Source organism: Giraffa tippelskirchi, chromosome 1 (assembly GCF_054371585.1).
Source record: "Giraffa tippelskirchi isolate mGirTip1 chromosome 1, T2T-mGirTip1v1.2.pri, whole genome shotgun sequence".
In the NCBI taxonomy this organism is placed as follows: Eukaryota; Metazoa; Chordata; class Mammalia; order Artiodactyla; family Giraffidae; genus Giraffa; species Giraffa tippelskirchi.
This window is the reverse complement of record NC_137275.1, coordinates 14593865-14610803: the sequence shown is the minus strand read 5'-3', so window position 1 is coordinate 14610803 and position 16939 is coordinate 14593865. Positions and strand designations below refer to the sequence as shown.

The 16939-nt window shown below is 37.0% G+C and overlaps 1 protein-coding gene across 3 annotated transcripts in view; it reads right to left on the bottom strand.

Annotated features, from left to right (window-relative positions):
• KLHL8 (kelch like family member 8) overlaps positions 1–16939 on the bottom strand; it is a 53603-nt gene that overhangs the window by 13463 nt on the left and 23201 nt on the right. For 2 of the 3 annotated variants that reach the window (XM_081581242.1, XM_081581231.1), the window contains exons 2-4: positions 15835–16187; positions 7217–7765; positions 5769–5955 (exon numbers count right to left, since the gene is read on the bottom strand). In XM_081581242.1, the coding sequence (XP_081437368.1) occupies positions 5769–5955; positions 7217–7765; positions 15835–16041 (943 nt within the window). In that variant the 5' untranslated portion in view covers positions 16042–16187. The remainder of the gene's footprint in view (positions 1–5768; positions 5956–7216; positions 7766–15834; positions 16188–16939) is intronic. The other variant, XM_081581248.1, reaches the window with a different exon arrangement.

The window sequence follows — 16939 nt, the reverse complement described above, 5'->3', positions numbered from 1 at the left end:
CCAACCAGGGATTGAACCCAGACCTTTGGCAATGAGAGCCCTGGATCACCAAGGAATTCCCCCTAATTAAAAAAAATTTTTTTAAGGTGTAGAAACTTAGGAAGTCAAAATTTTGATTAACAGAAAAACAAAAAAGTTATTTGGGTAGTATTTAATATCACTATACTACTAAAATTCTAATTTTAATTTTTCCCCTGATTTGCACTTCTCAAAGAACAGGATCACTGACTCAGTGGACATGCTTAAGTCGCTTCAGTCGTAACCGACTCTGTGCGACCCCACAGACGGCAGCGCACCAGGCTCCCCCGTCCGTGGGATTCTCCAGGCAAGAACACTGGAGTGGGTTGCCATTTCCTTCTCCAATGGGTGAAAATGAAAAGTGAAAGTGAAGTCGCTCAGTCATGTCCGACACTTAGCGACCCCATGGACTGCAGCCTACCAGGCTCCTCCATCCATGGGATTTTCCAGGCAAGAGTACTGGAGTGGGGTGCCATTGCCTTCTCCGCAATGGACATGAGTTTGAGCAAATTCTGGGAGATAGTGAAGGTCAGGGAGGCCTGGTGTGCTGAAGTCCATGGGGTCACAGAGTCAAACGTGATTGAGTGAATGAACAACAAAAGGATTAACATCAGTTTTCTCCGCTTGCTAACGCCCCTCTACAATACGGTTGAGATCTTCACCCACCCTGAAAAACTGCTCTTGCTAATAAAGTTGTGACAAAATTCAACAAGCTTGCTATTTCTGACTGAATACAACATTTGATATACTGATCACCCTGTTTTTTGGAAACTCCTTAGCTCTCTTGATTTCCATAACATCAAAAAGTCTCCTTTTGTCTCACTAAAATTTCCATCATATCATCATGCCTTCCAAACTACATTTCTAAGTCACGTTTCCACTAGGTGCCAGAGGCACCTCATACCCCACACAGAAGGATCTTCCTTCCTCACCCGTGTAAACATCCTCTTTCTTCCCTGAGATGTTCTTTCACCTCCCTGTTATTTGCACTGCCACCCTCAGTTCAGAGCCTCATCAGCTATTACTGCAAAATCCTGTCCTCTTTTACCACTCAGTACTCTTTCTGCTTTCAGACTGTCAACAGAATAATTCAAAGGCTCTTTCAGCAGCCTGTCATACCTGTATCAGTAGTCATTAAAATTACTGAATGCCACTGTTTAATATTTAACTGTTTTAAAATGAACTGTACAGCAGAAACAAACAGAACATTGTAAAACTACTATAGTCCAGTAAAAATTAATTTTAGAAGGTTAACATGGCAATTTTTATATGTATTTTACCACATTGTTTAAAAAGAAAAAATCAACACCTTATTCTCATTCAGAATCACCAGGAGAGCTTTAAAGCTTTATAAAACACAGATGGCTGGGCCTGACCATTTCCCACTCCCAAGAGTTTGATTCAGTGGGTTTCAGTTCAGTTCAGTCGCTCCGTCATGTCCGACTCTTTGCGACCCCATGAATTGCAGCACGCCAGGCCTCTCTGTCCATCACCAACTCCCGGAGTCTACCCAAACCCATGTCCATCGAGTCGGTGATGCCATCCAACCATCTCATCCTCTGTCGTCCCCTTCTCCTCCTGCCCCCAATCCTTCCCAGCATTAGGGTCTTTTCCAATGAGTCAACTCTTCACATGAGATGGCCAAAGTATTGGAGTTTCAGCTTCAACATCAGTCCTTCCAATAAACACCCAGGATTGATCTCCTTTAGGATGGACTGATTGGATCTCCTTGCAGTCCAAGGGACTCTCAAGAGTCTTCTCCAACACCACAGTTCAAAAGCATCAATTCTGCAGCGCTCAGCTTTCTTCACTGTCCAACTCTCACATCCACACATGACCACTGGAAAAACCATAGCCTTGACTAGACGGACTTTTGTTGGCAAAGTAATGTCTCTGCTTTTAAATATGCTATCTAGGGTGGCCATAACCTTCCTTCCAAGGAGTAAGCGTCTTTTAATTTCATGGCTGCAATTACCATCAGCAGTGATTTTGGAGCCCAAAAAAATAAAGTCTGACACCGTTTCCACTGTTTCCCCATCTATTTCCCATGAAGTGATGGGACCAGATGCCATGATCTTAGTTTTCTGAACGTTGAGCTTTAAGCCAACTTTTTCACTCTCCTCTTTCACTTTCATCAAGAGGCTCTTTAGTTCTTCTTCACTTTCTGCCATAAGGGTGGTGTCAGTGGGTTTGGGTAGGTCCAAAGTTCTGAATTTCTAAAAAGTTCCTAAGTGAATGCTGATGCTGTTGGTCAAGAGGCCACCACTTGCCTCGTACTATGAGAACCTCTGCTCTACAAGAGAAAGCCTTAGTACATCATAACGGCCTTGCAGGGTCTATAACCTGATTCTCTCCCTCTCTTTCCCTTAATGTTCAAGCTCCTGCATCAGCCCATAGAGTGATCATCCTCAATGCTCTGACAGCAACTTTTGGTAACTACCATTTATGTAATACACAGTATTGAAATGATCTATTAAGCTGGCATCTATCAGAGTCTAAGCTGGAATAAGATAGTGTGTTAAGGATCTATGCACTAGTAAAGACAAGCACACTGCCTAGCATGTACTGAACATTCAGTAAATGAAACGTGAGCTGAATATCCTTTTCTCTAACTGGCACCCAGAAAAACAACTATTTATTACTGAAAACTAAGACTGGGGGTTACTTTCTCTATAAAACCTTTTCTGGCCCTTCTAAAATAAAAATAACCACTCTTTTTGCTTCCCTCTCTACTTTGTGATTACATCAAAGCACCTATAACACTTTATTGCATTTACTTACTCATATGTCTATTTCTCTAGATCAGACTGAAAGTTCTCTCAAAATAGGAATGGCTATATTCTATTTGTGTTTGCATTTTTCTTCTGTAATACTATTTTTAAAAATAATTTTTATTTATTTTTGGCTGCACTGGGTCTTCACTGCAGTACACATAGGCTTTTGTGAGTTGCAGTGCCTGGGTTTCTCGTTGGGGCTTGTCTTGTCCTGGAGCTCAAAGATGTATAGGGCTCTAGGACGTGCAGGCTTTACCAGCTCGAGGGCTCTTGAGCTTGGCCTCAGAAGTTGTGGTGCATGGGTGCAGTTGCCCTGCAGCATGTGGGATCTTCCCAGCCTGGGGATGGAGCCAGTGGCCTTTGCATTGGCTGGCAGACTCTCAACTACTGGATAGTACCAGGGAAGTCCTATATTTGCATTTCTAATGCCTAACCAAGAACCTGGCACACAGTAGACACTGAATAAATGCTTGCTGAAATGACTGCATAATATGAGTGACAGAACTGCTTGTGCTATCTTTTTCAACTAATTTAATATTTTCAAAGTTGGAGAAATTTAAAGTTGAAAGAGACTTTAAAGATCATGAAATCAAAATTATTTATAAATAAACTGAGGCCTTCAGAGATTAAGAAATCTGCCCCAAATTACAGATGCTTAATGGCACAGCTGGAATTACAATCTAAGAATATAATCCCAACTACCTATTAGATTTTATTTAAGTGGACCCTAATATTTCAGCTATATAGGTCATCCAGGAATATGACATGGAATGGAAAAAATTAAAATGAAGTAAGATCAGGACACAAATCCTTTCTCCATTGTTCCATGTGGCCCTGTGCATTCTTTCACCCTGATTTTTTTCCCTCATCCATCAGACGGAGTAACACCATCTTTCTCATAATAAGGATCAAATCCTTCACCAAGTTCGCTATCATGTAAGACATCATGGATATGAGGGTCTAATATACGTTTGGCATATAACATAGACTGCCAAGATCTTTGAATTCACATCGGAATCTGAAGAATTAAACACCTTAACTTCTTGAAACAGGATTCACAGCTAAAAAAAATTTACACTTCAAAAATTTAATACTTGATATCAACCTATAAAGAGGGAAAATAAACAAGCCATCCTTTTCATGTTACACTAATTATTTAGAAGAACTATAGACTGGTTCCAAATTGGGAAAGGAGTACGTCAAGGCTGTATATTGTCACCCTGCTTATTTAACTTATATGCAGAGTACATCATGTGACATGCCGGGCTGGATGAAGCACAAGCTGGAATCAAGATTGCCGGGAGAAATATCAATAACCTCAGATATGCAGATGACACCACCCTTATGGCAGAAAGTGAAGAAGAACTAAAGAGCCTCTTGATGAAAGTGAAAGAGGAGAGTGAAAAAGCTGGCTTAAAACTCAACATTCAAAAAATGAAGATCATGGCATCCGGTCCTATCACTTCATGGCAAATAGATGGGGAAACAGTGGAAACAGTGAGAGACTTTCTTTACTTGGGCTCCAAAATCACAGCAGATGATGACTGCAGCCATGAAATTAAAAGATGCTTGCTCTTTGGAAGAAAAGCTATGACCAACCTAGACAGCATATTAAAAAGCAGAGCTATTACTTTGCCAACAAAGGTGCATATAATCAAAGCTATGGTTTTTCCAGTAGTCATGTATGGTTGTGAGAGTTGGACCATAAAGAAGGCTGAGCATCAAATAATTAATGCTTTTGAGCTGTGGTGTTCGAGAGGACCCTTGAGAGTCCCTTGGATGGCAAGGAGATCAAATCAGTCAATCTTAAAGGAAACTAACCCTGAATGTTCATTGGAAGGACTGATGCTGAAGCTGAAACTCCAATACTTTGCGAAGAACTGACTCATTTGAAAAGACCCTGATGCTGGGAAAGATTGAAGGCAGGAGAATGGGATGACAGAGGATGAGATTGTTGTATGGCACCACCGACTCAAAGGACATGAGTTTGAGCAAGCTCCAGGAGATGGTGAAGAACAGGGAAGCCTGGTGTGCTGTAGACCATGGGGTTGCAAAGAGTTGGACACGATTGAGTGACCGATGAACAACTTCTTCATAGGCAGATCTATCACATTCAAACTTTCTTTTACTCTTTAGATAAAATCCCACTATTCATGATCATGTATTGCCTTTTGTTGTTTTTAGGTTATTTCAAGGATCTCTTTATTTAATAACCCCACTAGGTCACAGCAGATGTACAGGAAAGTCTCTGTTCAGACTAGTGATTCCTGAATTCATAGACCACATTTATTTTCCCTTGTTCCACTAACATATTCTTTATGAAGAGTAACATAAGTGAACATAAACTTATTTTCTCAGGAAAATATAAAGTCTGAAAACTATGGCAAATAAAGGCAAAACCACTTGCCTCTCAAGTATAAGAGCTTTATATTCTAAGAGTCTAATATAGTCTGTTATACTAACATTAGATGTATTTAGTACCTTTTTTGCTATGGTGAAATGCAAAAACAAATATTTAAATATATAACATGTATCAAGCTCCATGCCTTGTACCTGTGATACAAACCTATTAAGATACTTATCTGTCTTTGAAGGGCTCAAAACATGTCAAATAAATTTCAGTGCAACATAGTGAAAAAAGTGCAAAGCAAGTGTCATTTAAGCAAAAATGACAGAGGAACTGATTCTGCTTTGAGGAAATCAAAAAGACCCTCAAGAAAGAGGAGTCTTCTTTCAGCAGACTCCTCAGGCTGGTATATGTTTTGTTATGGCTTTTTAAAAAATTGGCTTATTAATAAAACTATCTGAAGTCATTCATGTACAGTAAGAATTCATATATAACCTTATTTGCCAATTACTACTTTAAGACAATCAATACTAAATCATCTTACAGTTAGGTTTAGACATTCATAGCACAACCCTCAAAAAGAACAAAACTCCTTCCAGCAGAGTTGATAAAATGAGTAATTTAATTACCAGCAGTATGTTTCCTTGGGGTAGTCCGAATAGAGTATTCGAAGTCAGGTACTGCTCTGCTACTCAAGTGAAGGTGGTAATTTCTTGCTTCATCTAATAAATCTCTACATTTTAGATTTTGTTTGACAATCTGTTCTTTTGCCACAACACCCATGAGAAAGTCAACTGGCAACAGCGGCAAACGAACCTAAGATCGTGAATAGTTGCAGATATAAATATAAGTTGCAATTGGATAGCTCATTCTCTCCTTTCACTGCAGCAATGTTCTCTTCAAATCTCATTTACTTTCTAACATGTGAATGAAGTTCACTGTGCCAAGTTCTAAAGCAATTCCCAGTACTGGTCTGTACTAATGAAATCAGATTATATGTTAACTATATCCTCCCCTTTTAAATACAAATTTAAGTAGACTGGATAAAATTCAATTGTCTTAATTCAAGTTTCTTACTCACTTCCAAAAATGTTACTGTCATAATCATAAGGCCCCTTGCTGTTAAAGAAAAGGTACAATCAAGACACAATTGTGCTGCTTTGTTCGTTTGCCTTTTAATGCTAAGACCAAACATACGGAAATGTGATTTCTTACACACACACACATGCTCATATCTGAAGCAAACAGGTGTTGTTTTCTTCAACTTGGAAGGTTATACTCAGGGAGAATCCCCTTCTTCCAGTAGAGGCACTCACCATTCTTCTCTTAAAGATGCATTGACTGTCTAGTACATTAAAGGGACGATCAAACCCCTTAATGTAATTTTGAGTTAAAGGCACACATACATACACAAATATATGATACAGGTGCAAGATAATAAAACTTTTTGGTTTTGTAGACAAACTTATTGTCAAGGTAATTCTAAGGCCTATTTGTCGTCTCCCTATCTAAGAAACTCCTTTTGACAGGAAAAATAAACAAAAAGAGACATTTCTGAAGTTACAAAATGGTGAGGGAAGAAAACAAAGTGATATCTTATCATTCTTTCGAGAACAAACCTATATGCACTAGGAACAAATAAACTTTCATTAGCAAAGCAGTTCAGTAAGTTTAGAAACTTTATATTATAAAACAATAGTTATAAATTAATTTAGAACTGTTTCCTTAGAACCTTTCAGCATAAATAAAACATTCATTACTACTATCTCAAAGGGGTTTTGTAAATATTCAGGTTAAAAACCAGGTAGTGACATTTCTAATTCAAATATAGCACATTGAGACTTATCCTTAAATGGTATAGGAAGGCCAAGTCAGAGCTGTTTTCACATTATATTACATCAATCAGTAGTCCCCACCTCTTATGGTACATGGAACACGCTGGTTTGCTCCCCTATCATTTCCTTTCCATAGACAATCTTAGCTGGTTCGCCTCCCTATCACTTCCTTTCCATAGACAATCTTAGCTGGATGGCTCCCCTATCATTTCCTTTCCACAGACAATCTTATTTGTCCTCACCTGTGCAAGCGTTTCATCCAACCATTTGGGATGATGCTGAGGATTGGCAAGAAGCCACTTGATGGCAGCACTATAGACCTGCTTTTCATTCTCAATGTTTAGGTCACTGGAGGACAAAAGCTTACGGAGATGCTGAGGTGACACACTTACGAAGTCTTCACACTCCACCACTTCAGTAAAATGCTCACAGGCATACTGATCCGCCATGTCCATTAAGTCTATTCGATTGTGACTTTCTGCAAAGGCTCTTACCGCCAGACAGTTGGAGGGATGAAAATGTAACTTCATGTATTCACAACAAGCTCTAGCCACCAGTTCGACCTGTAGAATACAGGCTGCATATAAGAGAGGTTGGACATTGTCAACCGTCAAAGTCAGCCGTGAAGAATAGACAAACTTTACCAAGTCTTCTATTGCATCACCATCAAAATCTCTTATTTCAATCAGTGTTTGCTTGGCTTCAGCCATTTCAGAGAGAAACATGGCTTTGAAGTAGGGAATAACACAAGCCAATGCCAGTTTGTGACAGGAGATTAACTTTGAGCCAACCTGTTCAAAAGAAAACAAAAACAGACTTAGTTTAATATCAAAATAAACCTGAGATGGGCATAAAGGATACGCTGTAGCAGGGACAAAACCTCCAGACAATTTTAGTGTATTTGTTTTAACAATGTAATCCTTTGCTCACTTACTGTCAACCTAGGCTAATTTTTTTAAGTCAGTTAATTTCCTTCTTCCAAATTAGAATCAAATCTTTTATACATCTATAATGTACATATCATAAAACTAGATTTTTCCATATTCTCTCACATTTCAGAAGCATTTTGTGAATTAATGAATAACAGCAAACATCACCTAGTACTTACTATGTATCAGGCACTATGTTTTCTTTAGGGTCTATGAGTCCCTTCTTATTTTAAAACTTTTTTTCCAATTTTACTGACATCTAACATGGTATAAGTTTAAGGTACCCAACTTTATGATTTGATAATATATTTTTATATATATATAGTGAAACGATTACCACAGTTTTAGTAACTATCACCTAAAATAATTATGTATTTTTTTTCTTTCTGATGAGAACTTTTTTTTTAATTTATTTATTTTAGTTGGGGGCTAATTACTTTACAATATTGTAGTGGTTTTTGCCATACATTGACATGAATCAGCCATGGGTTTACATGTGTTCCCCATCCTGAACCCCCCTCCCACATCCCTCCTCATCCCATCCCTCTGGGTCATCCCATTGCCCCAGCCCTGAGCATTTGTCTCATGCATCGAACCTGGAATGGTGTTCTGTTTCACATATGGTAATATACATGTTTCAATGCTATTCTCTCAGAACGTCCCACCCTCACCTTCTCCCACAGAGTCCATAACACTGTTCTATGCATCTGTGTCTCTTATTCTGTCTCGCATATAGGGTTATGGTTACCATCTTTCAAATTCCATATATATGCATTAGTATACTGTATTGGTGTTTTTCTTCCTGGCTTACTTCACTCTGTATCTGATGAGAACTTTTAAGATCTACTCTCATAGCTATTTTCAAATATACAACACAGTATTGCTAATTATAGTTATTGTGTCAAGCACTATTCATTCTGTTTTTCAAATATTAACTCATTTAATTGTCCCAATGGTCCTATGAGTAGATACTATCATTATATATAATTTATCACTGAGAAAACTGAAGCAGAGTAAACAAATCAATATTTAGTAGTATTTATTATGAGCTTAATTGAAGTTTTTTTCATTTCCTATTTAAATCATTTTGAAATGATATTTTATAGAAATGTAATAAAGAACACTGAAACAGCACCACTTTAACTGCTGAAAAATCAGACTGCTTCCTGTAATTGCCATTATAAACACAGTAGTGAACTTTGTTGTAAGAGAATCTTTGTATCCACTCTCTATTAATAATTTCCTACATAAAACAGTAATGCTGTTTCAAAGGACAAGTACAGTTTGGATACATATTGCTAAATTGTCCACTTCTGATCTTACAATACTTGTGCTATATTCTGAGTGTTAACTTGTTAAATATTTGCCAATTCAATGAATGAAGTCTCTGTTTTAGTTTTATCTTTTACTAATATGATTAAATCATTCACAAATTTTGAACTACTTTTATGTCTTCTATGAACTTTTTTATTTGTAAGAATGCCTCAGACTTTTGGAATATTAGTCCTTTGTCATATATACATTTCAAAACTTATTTTCTAAGTGTGCTTTAAATTCATCCCCCATGGGTTTTTATAATCAACCAACCTTTCTCTTTATGACTTCTGCATTAGGTGATATGCTTAAGAGGGAATCCATTCTAATATTCCATACACATTTACTCCAGGTATTCTTTTTAGTACTCATGGCTTTATGTTTTCACAAATCTATTTCCATCTGGAAGTTCTTGATACTGAGACGACATATCTTTTTTTATTGAAGTATCGTTGCTGTATGTTACAGGTGTGCAATATTATGATTCACAATTTTTAAAGGTTATATTTTACTCTACTTCAGTTAAGTCACTCAGTTGTGTCCGACTCTTTGCAACCCCATGGACTGCAGCATGCCAGGCTTCCTTGTCCATCACCAACTCCTGGAGCTTACGCAAACTCATGTCCACCAAGTTGGTGATACCATCCAACCATCTCATCCTCTGTAATATTCTACGTATAGTTATTATGACTTCCCTGGTGGCTCAGATGGTAAAGCGTCTGTTTACAATGCAGGAGACCTGGGTTTGATCCCTGGGTGGGGAAGATCTCCTGGAGAAGGAAATGGCAACCCACTCCAGTATTCTTGCCTGGAAAATCCAATGGACAGAGGAGCCTGGTAGGCTACAGTCCATGGGGTCGCAAAGAGTCGGACACGACTGAGCAACTTCACTCACTCACTCATAGTTATTATAAAATATTGACTATATTCCCCATGTTGTACAACATTTCCTTGTACTTATTCCATATGTAAGTTTGTACCTCTTACTTTTATCTTCTTTTTAACATAGTAGGTACCCAGTTTTTCCAGCACTGTATATTAATCAATAAGTAATAAGATAGTGGTGTTTTAGCAATTATCGTGTTTCCATGTAACATTTTGATTATGTAATATAGTTGTGTTTCATTATCTGGGAACTAATTTTAAAATAAGAACTTTGAAACAAAGGCCTGAGGAATGTTACATGGTTTTGCTTATAGATGCCCTTTGAGTGCTCAGTTGCTCAGTCACATCCAACTCTTTGTGATCTCAAGGACTGTAGTCCGCCAGGCTCCTCTGTCCATGAGATTCTCCAGGCAAGAGTACTGGAGTGGGTTACCATTTCCTCCTCCAGAGGATCTTCCCGACCGGGATCTAATCTGTGTCTCTTGCAGTGGCAGGCATATTCTTTACCACCGAGACATGTGGGAAGCCCCAATAACTGAACAATTTTTCAACTGATTTAATTTTTATATTTTTAGTACTTTTTAAAAACTTGGCTATCCTGTGAACTATTCTTTTACAAACTGTTGTTCTTACGTAGATTTACTTCATTTCTAAGTATTAATTGTATAATCCCATTAGCATGAATTGTTGAAAACATACTAAATTTTAAAAAAAACCATTAAAACAAAAACTGAAGTATACATTAAGTTGAAATGTTTACAGTTGTGCCACTTAACAGTAACTCAAACTAAATGCCTGAGGACTCCACTGAAATAAAAGTCCATAAGACACACAGCAGGAGAGAAAAAACTTATATACCCAGGTCTCCTTTTACGTCCATTTATAAGCTGTATTTTAATTTTTCAGTTTAATCCCTTGTAGTAATGTTGCCCTTTTAGCTCAATTACCTAGTTTTTTCAATAATCCACCAATTTTAATCAGTCTGAGGAGCCAAAAACATGTTTAACTGTCAAAGTCAAGAAGGGGTTAAATGTTTAAGACTCAAGAAAATGTCTTGACTTACAGTGAATTACCATATCACAATGTCTAGCCATATTCACTGTTCTACAATGTTATCTCACATTTACTTAAAAAACTTGCACAATGAAAATAATAAATTTTAGGTAGCATTTTGGTGGTCAAATAAACAAGGATCTATGAACATAAATACTCAAATATCCCTTCTGAGCAACATGAAAAAAATCAAAATATTGCTGCTGCTGCTAAATCACTTCAGTCGAGTCTGACTCTGTGTGACCCCACAGACGGCAGCCCACCACGCTCCCCCGGCCCTGGGATTCTCCAGGCAAGAGTACTGGAGTGGGTTGCCATTGCCTTCTCCATCAAAATATTGACTTACTAGTTGAACAGGCAAAAGTAGAAGTGATCATTTTATTAGACTTAACACAGAATACTTCAGTGTTAAATATAAAATCACTTTCTCCTTCATCATTTCTTTTATTAGATTATGTCTGCTCTCCAGTCAGGAACTTTTACATTTATAAGGATAATAACTTTTATCATTTTTACGTCTTGGAAGTACACTACTCTAATGGAGCTTGAATATTTTGTTTCTCTGCAATCTTTCAGAGCACTGTTCTTACCTGATCAGCTGAAAGTTTTGATGGCAAATAATTATAACACTTAAGAGTCCTGAATATGTTCATTAGAATCCTATAAATATTTATTAAAAAAAAAAATCACAGGAACTTCCCTGGTGGTCCAGTGGCTAAGACTTGGTGCTCCCAACACAAGGATCTGGCTTCAGTCCCTGGTTGGGGAACTGGATCCCCCATGCCACAACTAGGACCCGGTGAAGCCAAATAAATAAATATTAAAAAAAAATTTTAAACATCACAGAAACATGCAGTTTCAAAATAAGTAGCTAAATAATATGAATGAAACATATCTCAGTGGTGGCATCAAGAGATGAAGGAAGGGGTTGTCCTCTAACAATCTCTATCAACCTCTTCAGGTAAATTAACCACAATCCTTAAAAAGGACAATAAAAAAAAATTAAAAGGACAATGACATTTCCTCACACTAAATAAAGCATAAATAAAAGCATCTTTGCAGATGCTATTCTTGTTGATCTGTGACACATAATCTAAGTATTATGAGTGCTATGCAATACCCCTTTTGAGACAATTTCCCTCTGTCTGTTCCCCAACCAAACTGTTGCCCTTAAGAATCTTCCCTCATTTATAATTTTAGTGTTACCAAGAGATATATTGTTTAAAAATATTTTCACTAATAAACATAATATATAAAATAAGTTTTACCTTTCTGGTAAATCTGGCATGACCTTAAGATAATATATGATCTCCTACGTGAAGCCTTTCCAATCACCTCTCAGACATAATTAATAGATCCTGTCCTTTGCTTCCATAAAAATTTCACAAAATGACAGTTACTAAATTGTATTTCAGTTAGCTGTATATATGTCTATCTCCAGCTAAACCTTAAACTCCCTCAATGCAAGTATAGCATATTATTCAGATTTATTTATACTCTTTGTGTACACTGGTAAGACCTTAGTAAATTATCTGTTAAATGAACTTATTTGTTGTTTCCAATTTAGGTGCTCACTTTGGATTTAAAAACACACTAATGGCCTTACATAAGAATAATAAAACAAATTTTGATAACTGCCTTTCTGAAATGTTTGTCCTAAAAGCAATAATGATCAAAGGAAGCATGCTCATAGAAAAAAGGAGATGAATATATCAAAGTATAATCCTCAAGGTTATATGAATGTAAAAAGTGAAGTTTATATTGAGCAAAGCATTATAAACTACCCATAATCCTACTGGGTTTAGTTGTCTTATTATACGATAGTTAAATTCTGAAAGTTTAATAAATATTGAATTAGAATTAAGAAATAAATCCAATAACAGACCGGCTAAAAGACTGTAATTCTTCCTAATGACAGGAACAGAATATACCATAGCAGCATTATCTGATCTCTTTGGAACAATAACAGTAGTACACATAATGATCCTAAGAACTGATTACTTATTATTTAATGTATTAAGCACTGTTCTAAGGGCTTTACATGTTAACTCACTTATTCCTCACAAAAATCTAATCATAATTTTACAGTTGAAAAATTAAAATCATATGGAGAAGGAAATGGCAACCCACTCCAGTACTCTTGCCTGGAAAATTCCACGGATGGAAGAACCTGGTAGGCTACAGTCCATGGGATCGCAAAGAGTGGGACACAACTGAGCAACTTCACTGGTCCCTTTACCCAGACAAGGGCACTGTAAGTGAGAGCTGTGCATCTGTCTCATTTGTTTTCTGAATCTGTTTTAAACCTTTTTACACTTGACAGACACTGTCTTTGAAAGTCATTAGTGATCATCAGCTGGATATATTTGTACAGAGCAGCTAGCACTGTACTAGAGTAAATTTTGTAACTTATTTTACTTGACTTAACTAAGATCTTCCCACCACACACAAATCTCTAATATGCTGGAAAATATCTTCACGTTTCTCTTTTTAAAATGAGACAACAAAAATGACTTAGAGAAAAAAGGCTTCAAGATTATAAATGAGAGGTTTATGTTGAATTGAGCAAGTTGTCCAGATATGGTGTCAATTCCTTTTTGTGATGGGAAAAAGTACGTCAACAAACACTCAACTGAAAAATAAAAGAAAAAAAATTAAAATCATAAAATTATGAAGTTTCTCATTCCTAAATGACCTCTGTCACCGCTTCAAATGTAGCATTTTGGGGCTTCCCCTATAGATTCTTCTCAAGTTTTCATTTCAACCTATTGCTGAAGTCACTCAGTAAAACAAAGAAAAGTTATGAGATTAGTTATCACTTGCCCTAAAATGGCTGTATCCATACTTCTCACTTAAGAAAGTTTATATGCAGTAGTTATTAAAAATTATATACTGATACAGTCAATTTTATTTATTTTCCAGCTTATATTGATACACTGAACTGATAATTTATTAAATCCAAATAATCTATTTTACATTTTTATTTTTGCCAAAGCTACTGTGGGTCACTGAATTTCACAGTATGGTTGAAAATTAGAACAACAGCAATTAGACTGAACATAATACACTGTACAAATCAAAGAGTTTAGCTGTTCCTTCATTAAAATGTATACAAGGCTAAATTTCATATAAAGTCAGTAAAATTACTTAATGGTCTTCTCAATATCTTAGGACCTAGAAATATGTAAAGACACCAAAAGTTTAAGAATTAAAGAGAATATAGGTCATTTATTTACAGTATAAGTGTATACTCCTGGACATTCTGAGCCTGAAACTCAGAATTTATGCATTCAGCTTACAGACTTTTGCTGAGGGTCCCCTGATCTGATTCTCCAAGGATGTCCTCAATCCCCACAATTCTGAGCTCTAAGAACTGACTGATCAGGAGCAGAAAACAGAGTCTAAGAGATCCAAAGTGGCAAATCTCAAGTTAAAAAATTCTGCATGGATGCACACAAATCCTCAAAAAAGCTTAATATCACACTGAGAGATAATAATAATAAAGTACTTTAAATGAGCAATGAGAAACAATCAGAATACAGGCTCTTTCACACTGCTTTATCAATTTTCCAATTTTATTAAAACTGTTTTTTGTAGCAGAGCAACATAACCTTTGACACAGTTTACTAAAATCTTTTTCATCCAAGTCTAGTTCACTATCAGGTATAAATAAGCAATCTCACTTAAAAACAGTAATATTGAAACAGAGATTAAATTACAGGCATATCCTGGAGATACTGCAGGTTCAGTTCCAGACTACCAAAATAAAGCATATAGAATGAATTTTGTTTGCCACTACATATAGAAGTTATGTTTAAAAAACTAAAAAATGCTAACTATCATCTGACAATTCAGGGTTGCCACAAACCTTCAATCTGTAAAAAACAAAACAAAAATCCAAACAAAAATGCATTATCTGTAAAATGCAATAAAGCAAAATGCAAAAAAAAGAGAGGTATGCTTGCACCAGAATAGGAACATACAGTAAAACACTAGTGCAGCTACATATACAATAAAAAATTCTGACTTCTAAACATCAAGAGTAAGTGAATACATCAAGATTTTTAAGTTAAAAGCTTATCTGCTGCTGCTGCTGCTGGTAAGTCGCTTCAGTTGTGTCCGACTCTGTGCGACCCCATAGACGGCAGCCCACCAGGCTACCCTGTCCCTGGGATTCTCCAAGCAAGAACACTGGAGTGGGTTGCCATTTCCTTCTCCAATGCATGAAAGTGAAAAGTGAAAGTGAAGTTGGTCAGTTGTGTCTGACTCTTAGCGACCCCATGGACTGTAGCCTACCAGGCTCCTCTGTCCATGGGATTTTCCAGGCAAGAGTACTGGAGTGGGTTGCCATTGCCTTCTCTGAAAAGCTTACCTGGTCAGCAGCAATTTATTCACTTTGCAAATAACTATTTGTTTTAGGGCTCCAGAACTTTCAGAAGTGAAACTAAGAAACAGTGAATATCAACATTTAACTAGTACAGTAATTTTTCTTACATTACATTCCCTTTACTTACCCTTACTTATGTCCCTTCCCCTTCAACAGAATAAAGGGTTGAAAATAAAACCATTCTGATTGTTAAGTACAGCACCAAAAATTTGCCTTGTGTGGTTACAGAAACCATGATTTTATACAATACACCGAAGAGGTTGAAAAAATAAAGAAAAAAAGGCAGTCTGACCTTCAGTGTGACATCACAGAGTTCTCCATTTTCATAAAACTGAAGAAGAGAACCATGAAAATCTTTCCAAGCTTCATTTGCTTCAAAGAGAAAGGAGTCTTCTCCATCACCATCATCAAGTGAAGATCTGTTCTTTATTTGCTGTTGTCTTTTCCCCTTTGTGAAGCGACTCCTAGCTTGTTTTGCATTCACAGCTTCTGAAGCCATTTGCAACACTCTTCTTTTAATACAGCTCTCTTCTGAAACATCCCATTTATTCTTTCATAAAGGATGAGGAGAAGGCAGAAGGTAGATGCAGTCCACTAAACTTCACACATTTTTCAAAACCTATTCAAATGCCACTGTCCAGTTTGCTGAGATTGAAAGAAATAACAGAACAGACATTAAAAAACAACCTCTCAAAAATTATTACTAGAAACTATAGTTTACCTATATATGTAATATGACCGTATAAATCACTGCTGAAAAAAGAACAAGTGACATTGTATTTTTACACTAAATGTTATGTTAACCACCTCAGCTAATTATTTTATATCAGTGAAGGGACTCTTTCGATGGTGGAGCAGAAGCACAAGTAATCTGTCTCCCACATAGACAACAACTGCACCAGCAGAATCTGCCTGACTTAACTACTGTGGAACTCTTAAGTCTGCTGAAGGCTTACAACTTCTAGAAGAGGACTAAGTAAGTTATAATTAATTTTGGTCAATTTCAGCTCTTCATACAGTAGCAGCTGCCCACCCTCAGCCAAGTGGTAAGCAGCTGCCCCAGAGCAGCTTGCAGAGTTTGCAAGAGCTACGGCAGGCAAAAAGGACTCAGAAACCAGGAATCTCTCCTCTGATTGTTGTGTGCTATTTCTGATCACAGAGGTGCAGACAGAGGGTTGGCCACCATTGCTATTCCATCTTCTCCCATTGTTTCAAGTCCCTCCTTCTCATCTGAAGTGAATTCCAGGAGATTTTAAAGGCTGGTGCCCTTCACCCCTTCATTTTCTGCTTTTCCCCCCTTTACAAGCAAAATACTAAAGACTAAGGCACTAAAAAACAACTGCATATGCACAGAAAATTATAAAGTGACCATGCACGCCCAGGAAAAGGCTCAGAAA